The following is a 16,303-nucleotide window of genomic DNA, read 5'->3' as shown; positions in this document are numbered from 1 at the left end:
TTAAAACTATTTAAAATCTGGCAGGAGCAGACAGATGGCATACATTACCATATTGCCATTGCCTATATTGCCTTCTTGATTATCTCAGTTTCCTTTCACACATCAAATACATCATTGCCCTCTGAAAATACCATTCATCCTAGAAAACTACCCCCAGCTGTGCTTCACACTCTATTTCTGGGTATCTTGTCACAGGTCTTACTCAAGCAGGTAAGCAATTTTACCACAGAAGAGTTCAAGATGACTCAAGCACAAGTGGCATTTCCAGGCCATAGAGCAATTCTCATTACAGGTTTTTCCTCACTGCATGAATCAGAGGATCATTTTCCTAAGATCCTTGTCTGAAGCCCATCTTCCCTTCAGAGAGACCTTGCACAGCTGGGCCTCTCTGCCTCATAGCATCTCTTCTTTGAATTCTCATTGCTTATCCCCTGAACTCCTGAAAACTTTCTTAACCCTTTCAACTTCTCAACTCACAGAAAAACTCATAGGATTCAATAAGCTCAACTTCTTTCCCACAGCCCATACTACAACACTCCTTTCAAAACCACTTTAAATCCAGGTGCCCCATTCCTGCAGGAGCTACACAACAGTCTCTGCTCTTACCAAGAGTTTTCACAACTACAACAGATCTGGGCTCGCTTCTAAGGTCTGCAATAACAAGAAATGGACAGCTTTTAACAGAGTTGCCACTTTACTGACTCCATCCTGTGCTGCTGGCCTAAAATTCTTCAACTGATCAGCAGTCTTCAAAGTCAAAGTTTACATTGTATGAATAGTATAAAATATTTTTCATATTTTGTACCTTGTCTAGCCTAACCTGGAATGTTCATGGTGGCACTTACTCCATTTCCCATCCTTCTCCATGTACTCCCTTCCTCCTGATCCCACACAGCTGCCTGTCTTTCATACAAGCACACTTCCAACAATGCAAAGGTTTTTATAAAAATGGCAGGTCTTTGCAACATCCTCCAATATCAGCCTCATTAACCAAAAGCTGAGGACTCAAGCTCTTTTCCCTTCACCCACTCTTCCCCAGGCAAGATCTCCTAACAGGAAATAAGCTGACAGGTTTAGTAAAACAAGTGAAACACACAACTTTCTGGGTAGTTTTTAGGAAGATGGGAGTTGAAATAGAACTAGGAGAAAAAATATGGACTTTAATCATGAAAAGTCCATTTCTAGGATCAAACTATTTTTTCATCCAGCAGCCAATCTTATTTGTAGGTCTGACAAGCACTGCTTTTTTACAGCCAGCCTCTTCACTCTCACAGAAAAGGGCCCCATCTACACCCCCTGAGGCAATACAGGACCAGAAGCTTAGAAATTAGGTAGAATGATGGTAGAGAACACAGCACATGTTATGTGTGTTGAATCATATCTGTGGATCTTTAATACGTAAACTTACTGGATTAGATACTGTAAAGACAATTTGGTAATTGACTAAAAAGAACAAAATCAAACAATTGGGGCTTCCTAACAATAACAACAACAGTTCAGTTCTCATTTCACTTACCTCTAAAAGAAGCTGGAATCCCTCTCTTTTTTTAATTTCCTCCACTAGATATCTGTAATTTAAAAATTAGGGGTTTAAAGCATAGAACAATACACGCAGACAACAGCAAAAGAACAGGGTCCTAAACACGTATTCCTTTTTCAGGTTGGTTTTTTTTGGGGGGTGGTTTTTTTTTGTTTGTTTTTGATTTTTTGTTTTGTTTTTTTCACACTTAGTAAACAACAGAACTAAACCTCATTTCTACCTGCTGTGAAAATGCAATAGCTATCAGTTTCTGGAAACAAAAGAAGGCTACAGCTAGCTAAGGAGCACTAAGGAGAAGCCAAATTCTGTCCTCAGGCACAGATTTTCATCAGAGCCACATGTCACAAATTGATCCTATTTGCATCAGGTTGTGAACTTTCCCACTGCAAATTAATACCTCCATCCTTTGTTCTCAAGTGCCAATGCTGGGCTGCCATGTTATTTCATGATCATTCTGACACATCTTGCATTCTACTATCACCAGGATATCTTAGCCCAGAATTTAAAAATTTGAATATACTTCAAACTCAGCAATTTTCCCAGTACTGCCCACATTCCACACGGTACAACAGCACAACTTTCCATTCAGTGGGCCACTGCTGATGTACAACAATCCTTGGACCTCCTATGCTTACAGGTATTAAAATGGGAATTTCTTTTCTTTCTCACCTGCCACATGTGAACGACACAGAAGCCTTCAATGGAGAGGTGGGTTTGAATCAAAATTTTGGATACAAACAGCTCAAATTTACAGAAATTTTTTAAAACATGACCACAACTTTGCCATGACACATATCACACAGGAATTCTGAAGCAAAGAGGACATAGATGGGAATTCTCTGTTTTCCCCTCGCTCAAAGCCTTACAAAGAAAAATTTCAACAAATTCACTTCAAATTCACACTGCTTTTCCATTCCAACAAAATTTTAGTCTTTTACATGAAGATATTGCTGTCTAACATTAATAAACCTGACACAGTTAAACTACTGAATGTGCATAAATCTGAATGTGTTCTTCTTTTGCATTCACTATTTGTCATTTTCCTGTCTGAAGCTGCATTGCTGCTCGTCACACTAGTAATTCTTTTCGGTGAGAAATATTGTGAAAATAACCTCCCTTGGTCCTACCCACACACCTGACACTTGCCCCCAGCAGGGACACCCCTAGCACAGCTGTCCCTGCACTGCCTTCTCCTCAGCAGACATGCTGCAGGAAGGCTGGCTGGGCAGGCAATAAGCAATACCCTGGATGGCATGCATTTTTGCAAGCAGCGCCTGGGGAGTTGTCACGCTGTTTGTCATTGCCAAGTGCTGTGCCTGTGACTCACTGCCTGCCAGCACACATCCCAGCACAGGCAGCGCTGCGGTGCAGGGCCAATGGCCACGGCACACAGCCCAGGGGTTGTGCTGTGCACTGGGGAGGGGTTTCCTCTCCCTGGAACAAGTCAAGGTTCTGGTCCTTTCGGCCATCACTGTTCAGATCCTCCTGTGTGCACTTGTTTGTTATCTGGCTGTTAATGTCCACACTACTGCTTAGGCTGAGAGACGTGATTATCTGTAAGGTAATTATCTTATGTCAAACAAGCTTGCTGCTTCTGTCCTGTTTATTAGAAGATGCTTGTCTGTGCCATAAAACCAATATTCAACAACATCAGTAGGCTATTCATATGGCAGTGGCCTTCAATTAATTTTTTTCTTTTAATAAATTATCAAAGCAAAACCTATGCATAATCACTTTCCTTTTTCTTCTTTTTTTTAAGGTCTTGAATTGTTAGAGAAATTTGCAATGCTTAATATCTTTCCCTCTTACCTCAAGTGCCTTTATTTTATATTCCTTAGGTATAAAATCTGACATAGGCTACCTGGTGTCAGTCAGGTTCACAACACTGTTAATCATGTTCTTAACTACACTGCCAATAATCTAAGAAGGCAGCTGTTAGAAAATCCATTGCCCATGATTTATCTTGCCAGGATCATTTGATGGCAGTGGAGCAATTTACTTTGTGCATCTCTCTACAGCTGACAGTGAAGTTTTATTATCATGTCACAATTGTAGTATGTTAGAGGGGCTTGAGTCTTAGTGAAGACCAAAGTACACAGAGAAATGTCATTTGCTGTGATTAAGCCTTGCAGAAAATGAGGGGTGGAGATCTGCCGTGGAAGTAGACATATGTCTGCTAACAGTGGGTGTCAGAAGAGGAAACAGGCAGAAAAATTCCAAAGAAGATGAAGCATAAAATGCAGAGGTGCTTATGTAGTAACTATAGCTGTATTGTAAAAGCAGTTTACATCTCTTTTCTTTTTAGTGTACTTTATAGAGCAACATCCCTACATCAAAGATAATTGGGGGGAAGAAAATATGCAAAAAAATTCTGTAGCAATCAGCAGGATGCTTTACTCTACATGTTTAAAAAGCTGGCCTTTCCAAATAGACAGCATCACAATGTTCCCGGGATATTCAATACCCTGAAAGCATGATTCATCTCCAGAACAAGAAGATACTACTGGAGCAGCCAATAGGCAAAGTTTGCTGCATCAGAAATTCATGCCTGCAATTACCCTAAAACCTTTGCAGCTCTGCTTGACGACAAGCAAAAAAAAAAAAATTTAAAAAAAAATAAAAGCAATCTTGCCCTTGCCCTTAAATTCTATAGTCAGTGGACTAATTCCAGAATTAATCCAGGTCTTTGTTCAGGAACAATTAAATACTACCCTTGCAATTGAAGTAACATCTAATGTAACAAATGAGGAGAAAGGCTGCACAGCTGCACGTCTGAGTAGTTGGTAAACCTGGTACAGTGCCCAAGTCCATACAAACTCAAGATGGCAATGCCACCACTGTGAAGAACTTATTTCATCAGATAATGTCTAAAAATTAAATTTCTTCCTAATGGAAAAACAAACCAAAAGCAGAAGAGACAAGCCAGTCACTCCTTAGAAGTGTTACCATCTGAATCCTAATGTAGAACAGAAATATTGATCCCAGAAAGGTCATTAATCACTACACAGTCAGTCAAATGACCTTGGCCAGTGACCTTGATAAGGCTGAATTCTCCAACTGATAGTGGAAAGAATTACTTACTCTGAGCAGACAAAGAACAGTACAATGCTTTGCAACAAAAACAAGATGCAATTTAACCAGAACATATTAAAAAAGACATAACCAGCCAAAAAACCGAGTGGCTTTAAAGAAACCAAACAGAGAAAAAGTCACAACTTTTTTTGGTTCCACTGGTTTTGCTTTTTTTCTTTTTATTCCTTTCAAATCCACTCTGGGTTTAGGCTGGGGCATTTTTATATTTTTATTTTCTCTTTAACTTCATTAGAGTCAGACTATTCCTTTAATTTTGATTGAAGTAAACATTCAATTCTTTTCTACTTGTTATTTCCTATAAAAGTAAAATGTCAATACCAATTATTTGACTTAAAGCAGTGTGTGTCTAGCTTGGCGTAGTTTTCATTGTGCTTTGTCTTGTATAAATTCTGAACAAACATTTTACTTAAAGTGAACTTTTTTTAATGGGTCGTTATCTTACTTCAAAATTATTTCCTCTAAGAGAAGAGAAAACCACCTGTGTATGGAAGTCTCTTCCCAGAAACAAAGACATCACAATCACTTTATAAGCACCTTCTACCAAGTTCTGCAAGACCAAAAACTTAATGAAATTGAAGAGCTCAGGAGTGGGGATGATCACAAGAAAAAGCTGTTTCAGTCCCTAACAGAACATACGGTAAGCATTAAGAACTTCAGCAAACTTGAGAAAAACCATTCAGTATGTCAGAACAATATTGCTTACATACTAGTTCCTAATATTAACACAGTGTCCTCATATGAGTTTTTCATTATCAGTTTTTTGCATTTCCTCTTTCACAAGGAATGACATGAACAGCAACTTTGGTTTCTGCCAGACACAGCTTGGATTCTGGCACATAGAACTTCTTTTACACCAACACCAGAACACATAGTTGAACTGAAAAGAAAGTGTTTTAGTAACTCTGTCCTATGTGTGTAGTGCAGGTGACATAAATGCTCCACAATACAGACTGATAGCCTAATTTTGACTTCCACGTTTGCCAACATTTATGCTTATTGCTAAAAGCAATAATTACTATTAAATATTGTAGCAAATATAATAACATTAATTACTATTGTTATTAGTTCCACCTATTACACACAAAGAAAAGGATAGAGGCAAAATGTAACAATGGGGTCTCTTCCAGGATATGGAGCATGAGCAGCGCCAATATTTCAAACTAGACATACTTAAAACTGTGAGGTGATACCTTGTCAAAGCCAGTGCCCTGTTCACTCTCTCCTCAAGGCCCGTAGTTCCCAATGCTTTCCACATCAGCCAGAATTTGAATGCATCCGGACGCCTGCTGCACTGGATGGACTTGTCACCAGTGTCGTAGCTGACATCGTAGAATTTGTCCTGCTGGAACAGGTAGGCAGCCTCGGCAGAGTAGCACTTCTTCAGGAGGCCCTGCAAGGAAACAAAATAGAGGCTTTTATTGGTGATAAGCATTTTCAAAACTCCTCACAAGCCAAAGCCTTTCTTTTCTTGTCTGTATCAAATGCTTATTAAAATAGATCTGGATATGCAGGATACTATCCAAAGTTTATGGTGGATAAGAATCCTGGATGAGCCTAAAGTCAGTGAATTCACACTGACAACCAACATTTATTTATGATTATTTTCTTCATAATGTCATGGAAGAGCAGCAGGTGGAAGTGGAATTTTGACTCAGATCTCAAGAAATCATGGGAGTGGGTACCACAGAAACAGTTGCCCTAAAACATATATGGATGAGAAAAAGAGAGAAGAAGGAGACACCTGTGTCCACTGCTCCAGTGTTTAGCTTACAGAATCACAGAGTTTTTTAGGCTGGAAAGGACCCACAAGGATCATTGAGTCCAATCCAAGTGAATGGCTCATACCAGGACTGAACCCACAGTCTTGGCATTATAAGCACCATGATCAAGAACAACCCCTGAGAAACTTCCTACATGTTCACAAATGGAACTTCCTACATGTCCACAAATGGCTCAATCCATTCCTGCTTTGGTTAGTTGCAGATAGGGAAGATTTTAGCACAAAGACATAAATGTTTAGCCCTTACCACCAAACAGTCACTGTGGATTTAGCATAGGCTGGCTGTTTGAGCAGAAAAACCACAAGGAGATTAGTACAACCCATTTTTTTTCTCTTTCACATTTCAGACAAATGTAGCATTTGAAAATAAACCTAAGAAAATATACTTTCATATATGCTAATCATGATTTCTAAATAGAATTATTTTTATTCAGCAATCTCCAGCCTACAGCTTCTGAGGGACAACCCGGGCAGAGATGAGCAGCACAAACAGACAAAATTAATGAGTGATGCAGCATCCTCCAGCAGAGAACAAGGCTGGGAAACAGAAAGCACAGAGGCTCTTACAGATTTAAAGGTGCAGAGTAAGAGAAGAGATACAGCACTGGCCTTTGGTTGAAGAATGAAATATCAAAATATCCTCTGTAAAACTGTGAAGTAGAGAGAAGGACTGGTAGAAAGCAGGTCACAAGAACAGCGATGAGGGTGGCCCTATAAGAGGCCCAGGAGACAGAAAACGTGGATCTGTCAGTGCTAAGAAGAGCACAACTAATTTTCCAACTCAATCTCACTCTTCAATTTGAGCAAACAAAAAAAGCATTTCTCATTTTGCCCTTTTCTCTGCAGCTGCTCCAAGTTTGATTTTAAAATGGCACAGTGTCTGATATCACTCTTAATCAAAGTGTCCTATTCCCACAACAGAGGTACAATTCTTGATCTACATTCCAATATCCTACTTATGACTTTGGGACTGGCAATAAAATGGAGTAAAAAGGTCAAGACAAAAAAAAAATTAATGAACTGGCATACACAGAATAACTCTGCCTCTCTCCTAGACTTTTCAATTCCTTCTAAAAAAGCAAATCAAATAAAAAACCCCACCTACACACGTATTAATAGAGCACTCAAGGAGAACACCACCAAGGTTTCTCCACAACTTCTGTAAGGGTTTAAAAATCTCATTGTAATATTTGATAAAAGTACAGCAAATTTTGTCTGAACTGTTTAGTCACACAAGCAGCACGTTTGGCCTGATGAAAAGACAGTTTTTATGACAGCTTGGGGGAAAAAAGTGTTGGGTGTCTACTCTCCCTTTGCAGAGTGATAACGTGCAGCTGCAGCACAGGGTAACCACAGCTGGACACCAATGATGGATGCAGTGTTTCGCAGCATGTAAGATTCCAACACCTACTTTCCAATTTTCTCAAATAAAGAAAGGCAAGAAGATAACATTAGAAACGACAGAATAGTCAAGCACTGAGTCATCCATACTTTTCTGATTTTTTACAGCTTTTTTTCCCCTCTGGCTAGCAGCTGCACAACAAGAAACAGGAGTCATTCTGTCAAGACATTGTGCTCCATTCATTTAGACCTTCTTACCTTCACTTTCAGGAGAATAACAAGTTTACTAGACATAGTGTTTAAAAAAAGAAAAAACAAGCAAAAAGGCAGCAACATGCACAAATTTAAACTAATTGCTTTGTCTCTTACTGACTTAAAATGTTGAATGATGTATCTGCAGCGTGTGTACAGCGGGGTTGATCAATGACGCACTACCTTCTGCCTTATCAGAATGCAATGCAGCTGCACAATAGATGTCACAGAATAGTAGTTCCCCTCCTGCCTGTCATCTGATAAATAGTAACCATTGTTTATCACAAGAAACCTAAACACAGTTGGCAATATTACAAAAGACTGAGAAGTTCACTTAAGATCACAGAACATTTGCAGAGTTACATAGTTTAAAAAAATGCTCTAGACGGAAAATCAACAAATATTTTGATGGCCCTGAGACAGCTTGTATTGTTGGCAATGTAGTTCATTATTTAAAAAAAGAAAAAAAAGGCAGGTACTGTCTTCATCTCCTGGTGCATCTGAAGCTGACAATACATGTGACTTTATGACCCTTTTCCACCTGCTTATCTTACTAAGAATGCAACATGCTCAGGAAATCCTGCTGAAGATACTGATACTATCAATCTCCAGAGGCAAGTACAGTGACATCCTCCTGCATGTCACTAGAGCAGAGAGGAAAAGAAACAAAAATCATCCTTTGTGAGAAAGAGAGAAATATTCAAGAAGTGGAGGAGAAAGAGAAGGGAAAAGAAAGGGAATAGAATACAAAAAGTAATCTCAATTTTCCTTGTAAAATAATGGAAAAGTAGAAGGAAAAAGAAAAGAAATATGCCTTAAATGTGCTTTCTAACTCAGCATGCTCAGTCCCAACAAGAACCCAACAGTTTTCCACACAGTAACTGAGCTGCTACATCTGCTCAGAAAAATGGCAAAAGTTTCATTAGAACTGCCCCATTGGACAATTTTGAGGTCCTTTCTTCAGCATCTTTTATCTTTCTACCCTTTTTAATGCAAGTTCTCAGCCTTATTGTCAGTCTGTCAAAGTTTAGGAAATGGAAATACTATTTTCATAGAGGCCCCAGTCCACTATGAAGTTTCAAAGAGCTTTTGATTTTGATGAAGTCTATGTAGAATTTTGTGTGTTCTGATTAATAGAAAATTGATGAAAAAATATTGATACTGAATACAAGAGCTCCAGTTTCATAATTCAATATATTTTTCTCATTGAAGAGACTTACCTACAGCAAGTCTTCTGATCTCTTTCCATTTCCATTGCTAGTTAAAAGTGAATTTCAATTTCATTAATAAAATATCTTTTTCCCCAAGACAAGCCTCTCCCTCATTTGCCTTTTCTGAGGCAATAAGGACAATCTTTTGACTAGCATACTTGAAAATTGTCAAAAGCAGTATAGTATTAGAGGACATTATAGCAATGTGTTTCAAGGGGTGAGAAGGAGCTCTCAGTTGTATTAAACCCAAGCAAAAGCATTGAGAATAGAGCATTTCCTGCAGCTGCTCTGGAGGGGAACCAGGCAAGTAGATATCTCTATGATATTGCTAATGACGAGGAAGAGATTATATGTGGATGGCTGCCATCATCACCTGCACTAAAATATATTCTGCACTAAAATGAGATTTCATTAGCTACATTGAGACTTTATTCTAAACTAATAAGTAAAAATTCTGCTTATCACCTAGAACTGATTCTTAATTACCTAAACTAGTGCTTCACTCTCACGAGTCACAGAACTTCAGCACTGGTGATAAACAGTAGTTCTCTACTTATGTGTAGATAATATTCACACAGACATGGATGACAGCAAGGACAAATGGGAGTAGCTCTGTGGTTTTTAAGGGAGTATGTGCAACCCAACACCAATTCCTAGCATTTTGAGGACATGTAAGACCAAAACTGGCTTCACCAATGTTTTGAGATTATTGGCCCATCTAGCTTTGCATTTAAACAGTCACTGCAATTCATGATTCAGCAACAGCAGTGTTTTCTGACTAAGACTATCTTGGAGAATTGATGAAAGTTACTCAGGGCATGGCAGTGAAAAAGGAATTGCTGAGCACTTCTTGAGTACTTTAAGCACTGAAGAACTACAGCCATTGATCTGAGCTTTTACAAAGGATTAGCCCATCTTTCTTTCCCTTTGGTGAAATTGCTTCTCTCTTCTAATCAAGTCAAACACTTATATCTCTTTTCTAGGTCTACCTTCCTTGGAAATATTCCAATTTTGTTTCACTAAGGCTGGAAGATATTCTTTTATCAGCATTTCACTGCAGTTAATCTTTTTTTTCAGTTTTTTTTTAAAAATCTGTAAGGAAAATATTTAATTACAATGTTTCATTCTAACAAGCCAGTTGCAGTGTTAGTATACGAACACTCTAAACCCCATTGAACAAATATGGCAAAAGAAAAACCCAAAGGAAAAAAAACAGCCACTATTACCTATGTTAGTAGAAAATTACAGTGTTACCAGAACAACTGAAATGTGATTATATCTTCTAAAGATTATCTTTCATACAGAAAGTATGAAAGAGAACAAAAAAAACTGAAGGGGATTAATTTGCTCACTTATAATCAACTAAGCCTAATTCTGAAGTATTCTTAATTTCCAAATGGACCTCAATGCAAATGGGAAGATGGGCTAACAAAACTTCCTTAATCAGTCTTTCAAAGGGTAAGGCAATCCATAAATGGGACTTAACATTCATAATTAACATTTTGCTGTTTTGATTTCTTGAAGAATTCAGAACTTCAGCATCTACCTGAGGTTCCTTGAACATTCACTCACAGAGCAGTGTGTGCCAGACTCTTCCAGCGCACATCTCAGCATCCAGTTACCACTGATACATTCTAACCACAGTGTGAAGGAGTTATAGTCACATATAAACGTGTGCTTCATCTTAGCCATAGGTATTTATGTGCTTTATAAGAAGTGGAACAACCTCCCAAGTGAGAAACTGATACATGTACTTTTCTCTTACTGGTGCAAAAATAGCATTTTTAATGGGAAACTGGATTCAGCTGCCTCTTCTGGTATGGAGAGGATCAAAGTGAAGCAACACTTCTCTGTCAAAGTGTCTCAAATATGCATTTGATCTTTTTTTCTTAAGGATTTATATTCCAGCTAGTTAATAAGAAAGTACTCAAATCTGTATGTGTGTCTGTTTGCATATAAAGACTTCACTGGCACATACACAGGATGAGTAAGAGCTGATTTTCCAGGAATTAGACACAGAGTAAAACAACTTTTCTTCCCAATGCAGACAAATCTTCTGCATTCCAGAACATGTCTCACTGTACAACAGGATCTGATGCTGTGACCCATAATACTTCTGTTTTCACCCCTCAAAGACCTAAGATTCAGCTTTACAAGTATTTCTAACACAATATTGTCTAGCTGTGGTTTAACGCGGGAATGGGATCACTCTACCAGACCTTACATTGCACAGAAGGGAACCACAAAAAGGCTGCCAGAGCCCTGAAGTTTGAACAGTGTTCATAAAGCAACTTGAAAGGCTAGAGCAGCTAGAACAGTTCAACCCTCTACATTTCTTTCCTTTGCCTTCCTGAGAAATTTCCACTATTCCGTCCAAGTAGCCTAATCATTACCTGGGGCGATATCTATGTACTGGGCCTAATTAGTTAAAAATATAGCACTGAAATCTTCCCAAGCCTGCAATTAAGACACTGCATTAATCTTAGTCAATAACTTTATTCTGTTTGTTTTTCAGCTTGGAATAAAGATAAAGTGATGCATGGTAACCCTGAAATCTAACCCTCTTCAATCCCACAGGCTCTAATCCAAGGAAATGAGGTGGCACACTTCTTCTTGCTGTCCTGCCAGGTCTCACCCCTGACCTAGAGCAATCAGCTCCAAGAGAGTGCTGATTAGCAACTATGCTCTTTGGTCCTCATCAGTTCTTACCAACAGAAGTTCATAACAAATTACATGGATAGGTAACCCCAGCAGCTGAATAGAAAATATCAGTTGTTTTGACAGAGATTTATAACAGCAATTTATGAACCATGGCCACAAAACAGTGATGCAAATCTTAGGGGCTCAGTATCATTGTGAGGTTCAGACTCCCACAACCTACTGAGTATAAGGTAAAACTCACCCATAATGGTGGCCAGTTGGCATAATTTTCAGCAGGTCTGATTTTTAAATGAATGTTGAGATAATGAACCTCTTACTGTTTGTTAGGGTTTTTTTTTTAAGACAAAAGAATGCCACAAAGATGCAAGGGATTTTTGCTACATTGCAGTCATTTTGAGATTAGAGCTCTGTTATTTTCTATCTAGACCTTTAAATTAGTCATGGCTTTTGGGAAGTCTAAATCACCCTGCTGATGAGGAAGAGTTGATAGTGTGGACAGAAGGCTCAGCACCTTTACCTGCATGTGCTCTGACTGCCACCCCTCTCCCACCCTGGTGCTCCCTCCCGTACAAGGGGACGTGCAGATGAGCTCTGCCTGCCTTAACCAGACGCAGCACTGCTGCAGTCCCGATGGATGGCAGCTATTCTGAGGGCTTTGATGAGCTCAGTGTCTCAGTGTGCCAGGCCCAGGTGACAAAATACTCCATTCTGAATGCAAATTATGTGCACAAGCTAACTAGCAAGGGCACCAGCTGCAAAATTTGACCACTTGTGAGTACAGTGACTTGGATTGTTTTCACCCTTCTCTTTTATTCACCCTTTATTAATTAAGTGGTGAAAGTCAAAATAATATAATTCAGCCTTTGTACTGCAGTATAGTAAAACTGACTTTTAGCTGTTTCCTAATTATTTCCACTTTCATATTACAACAATGACAGCTTATTAGAACATTAAAAAAAAAATAAAAAAAAAGTCAGGAGGGCTTACAGAATTGTCTTTCACCAGAAGAGCACAGCACTGGATTCCTGCCAACAGCATTTTATGGGGATTCCAGGCAACAGAATCAGCCCTGAAAAAATCATAAATGGAGAAAGGGAGGTGAAAATTGCATCTATAATCATGAGTACTTAAGAATCAAAAAAGACCAAACACAATCCAAGCAGACAAATAAGATTTCCCATACACCCACACCCACCACAGGTTCAGAAATCTCTCCAACTATTTTTAAAAATGCAGCACTTATGGAAGCCAACAGGCCACATAAGTTCCACCTCAATCCCTAGTAAATGGATTAAATTGATTTACCTGTGGATACCATGAAGAAGTCTGCGATGCTTCCTTGATATCAAAGCTGAGCCACCCCAAGAAGCCTGTTGGAACATTTATAGAGCCAACAAATATTATTGGCATAAAGTTATTTTGATAATATTTCAACTAATAATTTCTAAAGGTGTCTTATTTAAAACTTTGTTTCCTACACGGTCAGTGGGCTACATTTTGCTTTTAGTTACATCTCCTGAAATAAAGATGACAGCCTGGGACTATGCCTGAAATAAAGGAGGTCGTGGTCTGTGCCAGAACATGAGCCACAAACCAGACTGGCCCTTCTGTGTAAGCAAAGGCAATGAACTGGAATGTCCTTGCATAGCTAGACTCACTCCCGATACCAAAAAGTGTTGCTTCCTTTCCCCCAGCCTTAAACTATCAGTAACAGCAGAAAGCCCCACTTTGCACATCTTCCTCCTGCTAGCCAATTCCTTTCTGAGAATCTCACAGGGGAAACAGTGGGCAGTGATAATCTCTGGCAATTGCAAAGGCCAGGCTCAGATTTTGCAGAGGTATGAAAAGCAAAGTCTGTCAGTGGGCAATAGCAGCATTTCTGCCACCAGCAACCCAAACAAGCTTAAAATTACTTAAGACTCCCTCAGCTCATCTAAGAGCTAAGTGTGTGCTCTAAGAGTCACTTAGAACTTCTCTGTAGTGAGGAGCTCTCCACTGAAACTCCTTTTTTACTTACATCTAATCTACACACCCATCTTTGGATGATACCTTTGGCAGATGTGTCTCTCCAGGGACTATAGAAGGAACCCAGACAACATATTTTTTTATTACATATGTTTAATTTCCGGACAATTTGAATTAGGGAATGTGATACTTTTTCATGAATTCTGTAAGGATCATCGGCTGCTGTGACCCTTCAGCTCCCAAACAATAACATTTATCCACAATGGAAAGGTGAGGAGATCATGCAAACACTAAACATGTCACACAGAGAATTTGAGAAGTTACTGCTACATAAATAAACATATAAAACTATTTTTAATATTCATGAAGGCAGAATGCACTTAAGCAAACCATCTATGAAGCAAGAAAAGCTCTTCAGAGACACACAAAAGACATCAATCCACAAAACATTTGGACTCAGTTTAGTATTTTTTTTTAATTGTAAAGAAAAAGAAAATCACTGATGTAAAGATTCCTGACCTAAGCATAGAAAATATATGCTTGTTTGGTTTTTGTTCTTTTTTTCTTTCCTTGAGATAAAAATGTGTGATAGCTGATACATTAATTTATCATGGGTATGGCTTCACAGGCCATACATTAGGAACGAGATCAGCCATCTCTGGGAGACAGGATGGCAAAGGCTCACAAGGGAGATGAAAGTTATTAACTTGTCTTAAAAAGGCATCCTCATTAATGCCACACATTAACAGATCACATCATATTTTACATTGTCATGCTCACAACATCCTTCCTGAGACAAGGGCTGCTACACAGACTACAGGTGGGATCCAAGGCAGGAAATTATTTTGCCTAAAACTTCATGGCAATCCTGCAGCACTATGACTTGCAACTTTTTTTCTCCAGCTAGTCCAAATTTGCCATGCTATGGGACGACAATGAAACTGAACTTCCTATTCAGAGACAAATACTACTCCTCTCATTCTATGATTCTATAAAGTCAAAACAGTCACTAAGTAATTCCCTGATTTTCAGAAATTATAGACAATACATTTTTACAAAATTTGCATCCAAAATTTGTGTTTGAAAAAGTTGACATTCTCACACGTCATGCTCACAACATCCTTCCTGAGACAAGGGCTGCTGCACAGACTACAGGTGGGACCCAAGGTAGGAAATTATTTTGCCTCAAACTTCATGGCAATCCTGCAGCACTATGACTTGCAAATTTTTTCCTCCAGCTAGTCCAAATTCTCACATTGTTTGTGAAACACAGGACTAGAAAGGCACTTGAGAGGTCATCTCAACAGTGAGCCCCCCCAAAGGCAAGATCAGCCCCACTCCTCTCATTTCTCTCAAGCCCATCTTTTTTAGAGATTATTAATCAATGAATCAATTACTCCTGTAATTAGCATTGAAGTGAAAAATGAAATGCAGAGAAAGACCAGCAATTGCTGCCTTCACAGCATTATTTGCCCTACTTTTTGCCTTTTTAAAAAAAAAACCACTGTAGATCGAGATGAGAAAAATGATTTTACTCTCCTTGAGCCACAGTAATACAAGATGAATTTATGATCCATGTTTCTTTACCCAAAGAGGAAGTGCTTAAGGATCATGGGCTGGAAAAAACAAACAAACAAAAAAACCAACGCAGCAATAACAACCAACAAAAATACCTAAAAATCCCAAAATCAATCAAAAAATCCCACAAAAAAACCCCCACAAAACACCATGAGTGAGAAGGCATTCAAGGAGACTGAAATCACTGGCTTTGTCTGGTATTAAACGCCTCTCTAATGATGGAGGCTGCACAATTCCACCACTTAATTTGTGTGTAACAGGAATAACACCTTTTTAATTTAAAGTGTCAGTCCTAAACAACGTTCCCATTTGTCACACCCCCCACCCCACCCCCCCCATTGGTCAGGGGAACAGATTAGTTCTTTTCTTTTAGCAGCACCTTTTGAAGCTTCTGTAGACTATTATGTTCTGTTTATTTGTCTTTTCTAGTTTGAATAACATCAGTGCTTTCAATCTTTCCTCATTGGTCATAATTTCTAAATATGATTCTGTTTATCTACATTGTTTCCCATTTTCTAATCTCTGTCCGGTAGGGCCTTCTTGAACTGCATCTTTTTATTTGGACAAAATTTAGATGAAGCAGATAGCGTGTGAAGCAGAAAGAAAGAATCATTTTATGTACCTCCTTTATTCAATTCTGAAAAGTATTTAACTCTATTTGAAAATATCACTGATTTGTGAACTAGGAAAATATCTGGGCTCTACAGTAAAGATCTGCTATCTAGTCAACACTCCCCAGCCTGTCTTTGTGCACTTGATTACTGCAGCTTAGAATTCTATCTTTATTGAACTGTAGCCCAGTTTTTCCACTTTTTTCTCCAAATTGTCAAAATCCCTTTGATTTCTAATCCTGTCTTCCCACTGCCTTTGTCAGAAGTCTTA

At 38.7% G+C, this 16,303-nt stretch overlaps 1 protein-coding gene across 2 annotated transcripts in view; it reads right to left on the bottom strand.

The window, feature by feature from the left end:
* GADL1 (glutamate decarboxylase like 1) overlaps positions 1 to 16,303 on the bottom strand; it is an 83,180-nt gene that overhangs the window by 36,595 nt on the left and 30,282 nt on the right. For both annotated transcript variants that reach the window (XM_039711158.1, XM_039711148.1), the window contains 4 exons: positions 13,184 to 13,248; positions 12,866 to 12,947; positions 5,824 to 6,023; positions 1,517 to 1,568 (listed from right to left, as the gene is read on the bottom strand). In XM_039711158.1, coding sequence (XP_039567092.1) covers positions 1,517 to 1,568; positions 5,824 to 6,023; positions 12,866 to 12,947; positions 13,184 to 13,248 — 399 coding nt within the window. The remainder of the gene's footprint in view (positions 1 to 1,516; positions 1,569 to 5,823; positions 6,024 to 12,865; positions 12,948 to 13,183; positions 13,249 to 16,303) is intronic.

Source organism: Passer montanus, unplaced genomic scaffold (assembly GCF_014805655.1).
Source record: "Passer montanus isolate IOZ18808 unplaced genomic scaffold, ASM1480565v1 scaffold10, whole genome shotgun sequence".
NCBI lineage: Eukaryota > Metazoa > Chordata > Aves > Passeriformes > Passeridae > Passer > Passer montanus.
The sequence above is the reverse complement of the archived record's forward strand: the minus strand, read 5'-3'. Positions and strand labels throughout refer to the sequence as shown.